This window comes from Python bivittatus, unplaced genomic scaffold (assembly GCF_059951505.1).
Source record: "Python bivittatus isolate LINGU-HERP-01145 unplaced genomic scaffold, Pbiv_v1 ctg000350_np1212, whole genome shotgun sequence".
Lineage (NCBI taxonomy): Eukaryota > Metazoa > Chordata > Lepidosauria > Squamata > Pythonidae > Python > Python bivittatus.
In genome coordinates, this window is record NW_028277074.1 from 23,697,078 (window position 1) to 23,707,358 (window position 10,281).

Below are 10,281 nucleotides of genomic sequence, written 5' to 3' on the forward strand. Positions count from 1 at the left end.
TTAAAAAATTGTCTTCGTATCCAATCTGCACTTCAAGCTGAGATGAAAGCAGACTGAGATTAAGGTTGAGGTAAACTTCCTGCTGAGGAATCAGATTCTGAAATTGCTCTTTACATTGAGTATTTATGATTTGGAAGACCTGAAGAAAAGCAAATGCCATGTATGATCTTTTTACCCCTCTGATCAGTGGCATCTACAGTCCTTGCTTTCAATATACTGACTAAAGTAGTATTGAGGTAGCACGTTGCAAGCTTTGCCCCTTTGAGGCATGTCACAATACATGTCAAAAAGGGGCAGGGCTTGTATTGCAATGCCATGTCATTTCTTTTATCAGTCTCACTCCCAACCCCCTTGCCTCCACCCCCCCCCCCCCCATGGTGGTACTACCTCTGACTTAATCCTTTTTCCTAGAGTCTGCTATTTGCATGGACATCTAAACAGGCAACTGTTTTCACTTTTGCAAGCCCTCACATGCCAATTCAGTGGCAAAACAAATGGAAAGTTGCACGACTGGCTAGGACTATCCACCCTAACCATAATCCTGCTAAACTTTATGTACTGTTTACTTACCAGTATATGTTGTTTGAAGATAATGCTTCCCTATTCTCCAGATGATAATTAAAATTATGCAAATTGCGACAACAGCAACGCTGAAGAATGCAGCTGTATTATGTTGTTTGTTATCAATTCTAGGGCTGTTCGTTGAATTCTTAAAGTCAACTAAACAAGAATAATAAGGAACATAGGGAGAAAAGGAAAAATCCTTGGAACAGAATTGATTTACAGTTAACACACACTGTACAGTTTTTAAATGTGGCAACATTAAATTAAGAATCATTCAAAAGTTTTCTATGCATATCTAAACTAGTAAATCATACACCCCAGCAGAATTCTTACTTTCCCAGCATGGGAATCAGATCAGAAACTGTTTTGGAAAATTCCAAACAGCAAATTTTAAAGTAATTCACCAAATAACAGGGCTGATAAATCCTGAGTGCCCAACATGGCTGGCAATATTTCCCTTGATGCCTGCTGGGCATATCATTATGATTAAAATAATGAGTTAAAAAAAATCTTTAAAAAGGTCATTACCACTTTGCAAAGGAAAGCACTAGCTTTCTAGGTCTCACATAACCTCAAGGGCATTTTTTTGAACATAAAAATGATGGTGGCTGCAGCCTGGTGTGTCCAGCTGCCTAGCATCTTTAGCATTCAGAAGAAAAGGCAAGAAGTAAATTCACCAATTTACCTTCTAGTACCTTTTTTTGTGTGACAGGCCATGCAGTTCATGGCAGCTATTTTCTGAAAGCACCCATGACATGTCCTTAAATCCCAAATTTTTTTGTTAGCCCAGCAAATTTAGGAATCCAACCCTACACAGTGTACACCTCCTCTTCAAAGCAAATATAAATGTCTGAATCATGTGGTGGATGTAAGAGATGTTATTGGGAAGACAGCAATATTAAGATTCTCTCCTGCCTACTTATTCCCTGTTTTGCTTATGGCACTTAATAACTGATTGTCCCTCTCCCACATCATCTGTCATCTCTCCAATCCTAATCTTCTACTGAAGTTTCTAGTTTAAACAAAGTCAGTACAATAGGAAAATAGACGGTGTGTTACTGCTGTTGCTGCTTGGACAGAATATATCCAGAAACCAACTTTTCCCAACTAAACAGAAAAGAGAAACTGAAGTGCTAGAAATGTTGAAGAATCAGATGGCAGTAAGAAAAGTGATGGAGATATGGTGGGAAAAGAAGGAGGGATAAAGGAGTCTGGATGCTTCCAGATGGAGGACTCCTGGTTTTACCACTCAAAAGAACAAAGTCTTGGTGAGAAATCATACAGTAACAGCTAGAAATGGAAGACAGTATCCTCTGGATGCCTCATAAAATTCCATGGATCAGGTGGGAAAATTACTTGAGAAAAACCTCAACCTGGAAGCCTCCTATTGCAAGAAAATCACAAGGGACAAGACAGGCAGTGCCCTACTTACAGGAAGTAAGTGTGCAGGCAAGGATTGACTTGGGAGAGAAATGGAAGTATAGAATTGCCTGGAATAGACCTGGAGGCAGCTCCTGTAACTTAGATAATGCAAGAGGAAAGAGAATTCAGCCAGAATCAATATTTCCAGCACAGCTGCCAAAGTACCCTGGCATTCTGAACAGGAAGCAAAACCATGAGGCTACAGTTTGCCAGCAGGCAAGTTTCATCTTCTGAATTAACTAAGCCACCTAGTTACAGAATATTAATCAAATTGTCTTTTTATTCATTCCAACCCAACAGAATATTGAGAAGAAATTATGTCAACAGACTTGGAATTCTTGTCTATCTGCAGCAGGATAACTCTCCACAAACTGAACAGAACAGAATAAAATTTGGTGTCAGGAGGAAAAGCTGTTAAAAGAACAATCATGTTAAAAATGGGCTGAATCATGCCAAACTATGGAGAACGTTCCAGAAAAAATCCTCAATGCGTCCCCAAGAGAGAGACAGGGACAGCTGGGCAGCAGCTTGGAATTGTAGCCTTCTCCTACTCTGAGCTCTCTTCCTCCTTCCAAGTCACATAATCTGGATCAGAGCCATTATTAAGGGGTTGGAAAGACTTTCAGAAGCCAGATTCAGCTTGCTTTCCTATTTTGCTTAATATACACATATGTATGTTGACACATCTATTCTTCCTTACGAATATCAACCTACAAACTGACAACAGGTAAGACAGATAAATTATAAAGATCAACTTACTTGTGGTAGTAATATTTTGATACAGCTGCTTATGTTCAATCGTACACCTTAACTTTATATAAGAAGCTGCTTTCATCTTCAATGTACTGAATACACTGAAAGACCCATCAAGCTCTTTGGTGAACTGCACAGTTGTATTCATGGTGCTGTTGTCCATTTCATTTACCCAATAAAGCCTTTGTTCTGGATAGCCGTGGCTTGAATTGCACATAAATGTCATTTCTTCTCCAGACTGCAAAGGACCTGTTATAACTGGTTTGCTGTAATTTGCTGGAAAAAGAGAAAGAAGAGCAGCACAATTTTACAACCAGGTTTCCCCACAGTTTTATCTGCCACTTTGGAGAAGAGATGGTATGATACAAAAGGCTGGAGAAGAAGCATTTTAGAACTGGATAATATAACAATTTATGTACTCCATCTGTAGTTTATACTGCCAAAATCTTGGTGGGAATGAGGTCTTTTCTGGCACCTTACAAGAAAGTAACTGAAGGTGTCAGGAACTGAACCTAGAATCTGACCCACCACTGACCTATAAGCCCCCCCTGCACCAAGTGCACCAGATTAACCCCTCTACTTCTTTGTCTGTGGTCAAAAGTACCTAATAGCACAGGGTTGAATTTGGTATCTCACATCCATTTCCAGTGCATACAGGTAGTCCTCACTTAATGACCACAATTTTTTTTGTTGTTGTTCAGTCGTTAAGTCGTGTCCGACTCATGACCAAAGTATCTGAGCTTGAGCTTCATTATCAATCCTTCCAATGTTCAGTCAGGGTTGATTTCCTTTAGGACTGACTGGTTGGACCTCCTAGCAGTCCAAGGGACTCAACCACAATAGGGACTGTAAAATTGGTTAAGCAGAACAGTCATTAAGCAAGTCACCACGTGACCAGACCTAATTTTATGACCATTTTTACCATGGTTGTTAAGCGAATCACTGTGGTCGTTAAGTGAATCCAGCTTCTCCAATGGACAATTTTGCCAGAATTCACTTAATGACCACATGATTCGCTTAACAATCATGGTGATTTGCTTAATGACTGTCATAAAAAGGTTGCAAATTGCAATCGCATGACTGCAGGGGGTGGTACAACAGTTTGCAACAGTTGTGTGAGTACAGGTCATAAAGCACTTTTCCCAAGGCCATTGTAACTTTAAACCATAGTTAAACAAATGGTCATTAAGCGAGAACTACCTGTAATTCAAAATGGCACATCTAGCATAACTGTACAACATAGAGTACAAAATTAAAAGAGGCATCCCCATACTTTCAATGTCTACCCTGTCCGTTTTCCCCCCAGTGAGTTTGGAGGAAAAAGGAATTAAGTATACGATACCCAAGAATTCCATTTAAATTGCAATGAAAGGCAGTAGGCACCATACAGCCAGTTTATAAAGTGGATACCTGAGATTGCCTTTCCAGGCTTCATTGCTAGTCATGTTGTCCTCAAACCATCCGACTGCAAAGGGGTTCATATGATTCAGCAAGGGATATACTCATGGAAATAGACTTTGTCAAGACTGAACCATCTGCTACAGAGAGTTGTATTTCTCCACGAGCACAAGTGTCTGCCCGCCATACAGTCACCAGGAGGGAGGAAATTATGTGGTGAGGAAGTGAATTGCTTTCATGGCTACCTTCTCAGTTAGCATTAAGAGTTTTGTGTAACTCAAATCATACACTTTTGAACATTTTTCCTTCATGTTATTCACTAGTATTAAAGTTTTGCCAAAAGTTATGGAAAGTGAAAAAGGGACGGGAACTTAACCCACACACAGCGGTGCTCTTTTTCATGCTAAAGTGTTGTTTAATGTTATAGTGCTATTAACATAAATATTTTATCCTTATTCCTTCTAAACAGTGGCCTTTGCTTAACAAACCATTATACATTTATATACAGAACTTAATGTTCATCAATGGTTTCAATATCTCTCTCCTTTATTCACACAGGAATTAACTTAATCTCTGCTTTGTTTTATTTCTTTAGGCAGTTTTGCTTTCCTTTCCTTTTCTGCTTACTCATAGCCTTTTCTACACTAGAGGCAAGGAGGGAAAGACAGAAAAATAACTCTTCAGTGAGCTTCTTGGAAAACCAGCACCTTATTCACTCTTCTCCATACTAACTCCTGATTTCTCCTTTTCAACTCTGCATAAATCATTTCACCGATCGATCTGTTCTGTAAACCTTCCTTCTGGATTCTCCTGGGTTTTCCATCTCACATTCCTCTTTCTTCCAAGAATCGTCTCTCCAGCTTTGAGCCTACTTTCCTCCAGCAGCTTCAGTCTTCACTGTTTGGTTCATCTGGCACCTTCAGTCCACACAGCAATGATAAAAACAACCAACAACCTTCTCTGCTTAACAGATCTGCCCCTCTTAAATCTTCACTAGATCTAAACCTACAAATGTGCCTGAGAAACTTCCCACTGTCTATGTGATTCTTTTCATGGAGCTCACCTGGGCACAAATAATGATTTTATTATTTATTTATTCATCAAATTTGTCCCCACCCATCTCATGACACGACTCTGGGCAGTTTACAAGATAAAAATTCATTAAAATACAACATAAAAACAATCCTAAAAATGAATAAATTCCAAGAAGATAGAAAATTGGCAAGTAATTCTAGGGGACATCATCAGGAAGCTAACCCCCCCAGGGGCGGGTAGAGCCCATATCACCCCATGCACACTGACAGAGCCAGGTCTTTAAAACTTTTTGGAAAGCCTGGAGGGTAGGGGTCCACCACACCTCTGGGGGGAGAATGCTTGCCAATTTTCTATCTTCTTGGAATTTATTCATTTTTAGGATTGTTTTTATGTTGTATTTTAATGAGTTTTTATCTTGTAAACTGCCCAGAGTCGTGTCATGAGATGGGCGGTGACAAATTTGATGCCCTCTCTGCTTGACCGGGTGGGATGGGTTGATGTAATGAGGATGAGACAGTCCCTCAGGTAACCTGGACCCATGCCTTTAAAGATGATAACCAACACCTTGAATTGGGCCTGGAAGCAAACTGACACCCAATGCAGCTCCCACAGCAAAGGTGTTACACGTGCCATCCTAGGGGCACCTAATATCATCCACATGGCTGCATTTTGAACCAGCTATAGCTTCCAAATACTCTTCAAGGGTAGCCCCTTGTAGAGCACATTGCAATAGTCTGAGAGATGACCAGGGCATGAGTGACTGACCGGAGAGCCTCCTGATCCAAGGAGGAGTGTAACTGGTGCACTACCCAAAGGTGGGCAAAGGCCCTCCTGGCCATAACTGCCACTGCTCTTCGAGCAGTAGTCGCGAGTCCAGGACGACCCCCAGAGGATGCACTGGGTCTGTTTGGGGCAGCGCGACCCCATCCAAAAACAAAGATGGTAAGTTCTCAGATACAGAGGGGCCTTCAATCCACAACCACTCCATTTTACCAGGGTTCAGCTGAAGCCTGTTGTTCCCCATCCAGACCCCCACAGCCTCCAGGCACCACGAAAAGGTGGCCACGGCATCACTCAAGTCACCCGGGATGGAGATGTATAACTGGGTATCATCTGCATATTGATGATACCTCAGCCCATGATGGCAGATGATCTCACCCAATGGTTTCATGTAGATGTTAAAAAAGAGTGGAGAGAGTACCAAACCCTGTGGCACCCCACAATGGACAGGCCGTGGGCTGGATCTCTCGCTCCCAATCAAATTTACAAGATCCCTAGTTATAAGTATTTGCCCAGAAGAACAAGCCCTTACCTGCCACTTTGAGTGTTATGAATTCTTGATAAATGGGTTGAAACTCTTCATTTATATCTTTCTGTATTATGCAGTGATATGTAAATTCATCTGCTATGCTGATGTTTGACAGTTGCAAAGAAGTACTGCCTCGTTTTGGTTTCCTTAACAGGGTCCGTCGTTTGAATTCTTCGCATTGGTGTTTTTCCATATTTTCATTAGGAAAATAGCCAGCTACATAACATGAGAACTTGTCTTTTATTTGCCATAATATTCGATTCCTATTGTAGCTTAATGAGTCTTCTTCTGGATAATCACACTGCAATTCAACACTGCTTCCTATTATGCCAATCACTTCTGTTTCAGCTATAAAGAGAGAGAGTATACAAAAATACATTGTATCATATAATCTAGTTTTCATTTTCACTAAGTGATTAAAACTAAAATCACTATTCCAAGTTCAGCTTTGTGTTTGTTTCTCTTCACTCCTGAAATCCTTATTTATACTCCAGAAATCACTGGACTCCTACAGTATTTAACTTTGTATTGAAATTGGATGTGAGAATGCATTTGTATGCATTCTTGCTTAATTCAGTGTTTACAGCTCACGCTGAAAAACTCATTATTTATTTGATTTGATTTATATGGCCACCTGTTTTGCAGCAACAGATTTGGGCAGCTAATAGTTTAAAATATCAACAGAAAACATATACATAATAAAAACAATACAAGCATAAATGGGCAACTGAGGATAAACCAATCAATGGTAAATTTAAAGAAAAAGTGGACCTGACTGGATTCTTAATAGCAAGCCTCCTTGCTGGCCTCTTTTCCTCTTATCATGACTGTTCTGTCGACAATCTTTCAACTGATGTCATTTCAGTTAAATCTAATGGAAATACAATTCCATCCAAGACCTTTTCAGTCCTTGTCTTAGTTCTACCATTGTCACAACATCTACGCTGAGCAGGTATAGTTTTTCTCAGTAGGGAAATTGAGTGATGTGTCTATTAATTATCTGCCTAATGTGTATATTGGGGTTCACAGGCTTATTTAAGGACAAAAATAACTGAGAATATCAACTTTGATATTTACATTTAAGTGTTTAAGAGTAAGGGAAAGTTAATTTAATAGTTAATTAAAAATTCCTTGCCTCTGTATGATTTGCCCTGAAGTCAAAATAGCTCTGATCATTTCCATTAACACATACAGTATTTAAAAGCTTGCTTTATAGTTGAATAAACCTAACATTGTAATCATAACTTACCAGATCTCCAAACCAAAAGAAACAAGACCAAGAGTCCAAGGCTAAAGTAAAATAAAATATAAATAAAACATAAATTAAAAATTATAATAGAATGTGTAAACATAATTTTAAAAACTCCACAAACTATTATAGGAGAAATGTATAATAAGATTTAGCATAAGCCATATAATAAATTAATAGTAGGACTAAGACTTGAACCAAATGAGTTCATAATTTTCATTATTTTATCATACCACCCCTCTTCTGTATTTATTAATCATAAATGTATGCCGCCATAATAGAAAGTGACCCTTGGCGGCTCACATTATCTATCTATCTATCTATCTATCTATCTATCTATCTATCTATCTATCTATCTATCTATCTATCAACAGCCCCATACAAAAATAAAAATAGAACAACACTACAAGAATAGAAACAAAGTAAAAGATGGGAACCTCAAATCAGGGAAAGGTTGGTATATTATTTTTGTTTTCCTGCATTACCGCAAACTGCCTTTGTAAGTCTGAGAAAAGAAAGAGGTAAGTTCTTAACTAACACGCACCAAGTACTGACATCCTTCTCAGACCACTTTCCTATTTTTACTTTAAGATCTTGCCATTTCTGTATAGAGGCATACTTAGAGGATCTCTTTTGTCTGTACAATAACTCCTTCCTGAGATTTGGACTGAAAGGTGATGGTTGGCTCAAAGTCATCCTTATGGAGGTTCCCTATGTGTAATTAAACCAGGTTCTCCCTGATCCAAGCCACTATTCTACTTTGGTCAGATGCCCCTTAAGAACTCTGTCATGTGACAAAAAAATTGAGGCTGTCCAGAGTTCCTTTCGGTAGATGGGCGGTTATATAAATGAGTTTAATAAATAAGTTAGTTAGTTAGTTCTGGGCACTACTCTTTAAGATTCAGAAAAACTGAAATAGGTTCAGAGACAGGAAACAAGTACCGTCAAAGGACTAAGACCTGAATCCTATGAAGAGACTGAAAAAGCTGTGCATGTTGAGCTCTGAGAAGAGGGAAGCGGGATGCTAGAGACTCTTCAGTACTTGAAAGGAAGCCAGACAGAAAAAAGGCCATGACTTGCCCTCACTGATTCCTGACCACAGGACAGAGAATGGCTTTACTATGACAGCTTAAAGGGTAGCTTCCAACCAAAAGATAGGACGGAGGGAGTGTGCAATTTGGTAAGTGTAATCAATTACCCACTGAGTCTCCTTTACCTGGATGTGTTCAAGCAGAGGCTAGCCAACTTAATTTGGACCCCTGCATTAAACATCGGCTGTACTCAGTGTATTAAATGCTCCTTCCAACAGTTTAACCACTACACCGTGTGGGTTGTGTGGCTAACCACACATCACACCAAACCGAAACACATCACATAAACCGAAACCAACAGTTTGTATACATAATCGTTTCATCTTACAAGAAAAAGCAGCCTGAAGGGTTGGGAGATGAAAACAACGGGTCAACAAATTCCTTCAGGTTGTTATCTGACTGCCTTAATAAGGAGAAAGGGCTACTCAGAATGCACTTTTTCTTCAGTATTAGCAATCGTTCCCAGTCTGGTCCTATCCACTTACATACTCAGAAATAAGCCCTATAGGGCTTACAACTAAGAGTAACTAATCCACTGATCAGAATATGCATGTAAATCCTCTTCCTCGGGTTGCCACTTCACTAACCATTTGTTAGAGCTGATGCCACTGAATTTAGTTCGACTTCTCGGCAAAATATACAGCATTTTTATACGCTGCCAGAAGCAGGTAAACGCGGCAACGCCTCTGCACCTGGATTCCTGCAGCATTCACTCGCCTCTTCTTTCGGGCGTCCTCTGACTTGCAAGCCTTCGATATCCCAGCAAAGGTCTAACTCGGGACAGGCACCCTTCCTCCACTCACCGTTCGCGGGGGGCCATAACGGCCGAGCCGCATCTGCGAGACCTGGGCGAAGACAGGGCACGGGCTCTTCAGGCGACCCCCGCCTGGCCCTCCGAGCTCCGGCGGAGCACAGACTCCGACCTGCCGCCCGCGCCTCGGCAGCTGCTAGTCCTCATTCCTGCCTCTCTCGGCAGATCAGGAAGCACCAATCAATCGCGGAAGCGGCAGCTTTCTTCTGCTTCTGGCGGAAAAAGAAGCGGCTGCTGAATCGCGGAAGGGAGGACTTCCCAAATCACGGCTTGGCGACTCTGCCTTGGCTTCAGACAAGGCAGAATTCCTCTTCCATGTCGTTCCAGTTTCTGTTGACTTGGCGCAAACTAAAACTAAACTCAAGCGCTTGGCACTATAGGTTGGAGGTGGTGTGTGTAAAGGGGCGGGATAATGTTTATTTATTTATTTATTTAGTAAACTTGTCCCCGCCCATCTCCCCACAATGGGGGACTCTGGGCGGCTTACATCAAATTAAAATCATAAATACATGATTAAAAGTTATAAAAAGAGCCACACTTACAGAGATAAAAAAGATTAAAAAATCCAAGAGGCCAATAGAGGCCACACCAGGCTGCTAAGGGGCTAGCCAACCCCATTTCTGACAACATAATGTTACTGTATTTTAGC

At 40.5% G+C, this 10,281-nt stretch overlaps 1 protein-coding gene and 1 long non-coding RNA gene across 4 annotated transcripts in view; one reads left to right on the forward strand and one right to left on the reverse strand.

The window, feature by feature from the left end:
- LOC148215142 (uncharacterized) overlaps positions 1–5,084 on the forward strand; it is a 14,046-nt gene extending 8,962 nt beyond the window's left edge. Inside the window, exons 2-3 of the long non-coding RNA XR_015796805.1 lie at positions 2,287–2,713; positions 4,733–5,084. This is a non-coding gene — a long non-coding RNA (uncharacterized LOC148215142). The remainder of the gene's footprint in view (positions 1–2,286; positions 2,714–4,732) is intronic.
- The window catches only part of ICOSLG (inducible T cell costimulator ligand), a 23,235-nt gene extending 13,219 nt beyond the window's left edge, over positions 1–10,016 (reverse strand). The window contains exons 1-5 of one of the 3 annotated variants that reach the window (XM_007426344.4): positions 9,625–10,016; positions 7,731–7,771; positions 6,485–6,829; positions 2,746–3,015; positions 571–720 (exon numbers count right to left, since the gene is read on the reverse strand). In XM_007426344.4, coding sequence (XP_007426406.1) covers positions 571–720; positions 2,746–3,015; positions 6,485–6,829; positions 7,731–7,771; positions 9,625–9,641 — 823 coding nt within the window. In that variant the 5' untranslated portion in view covers positions 9,642–10,016. The other 2 variants (XM_025165500.2, XM_025165499.2) reach the window with 2 other exon arrangements.
- Between the last annotated feature and the right edge of the window lie 265 nt (positions 10,017–10,281).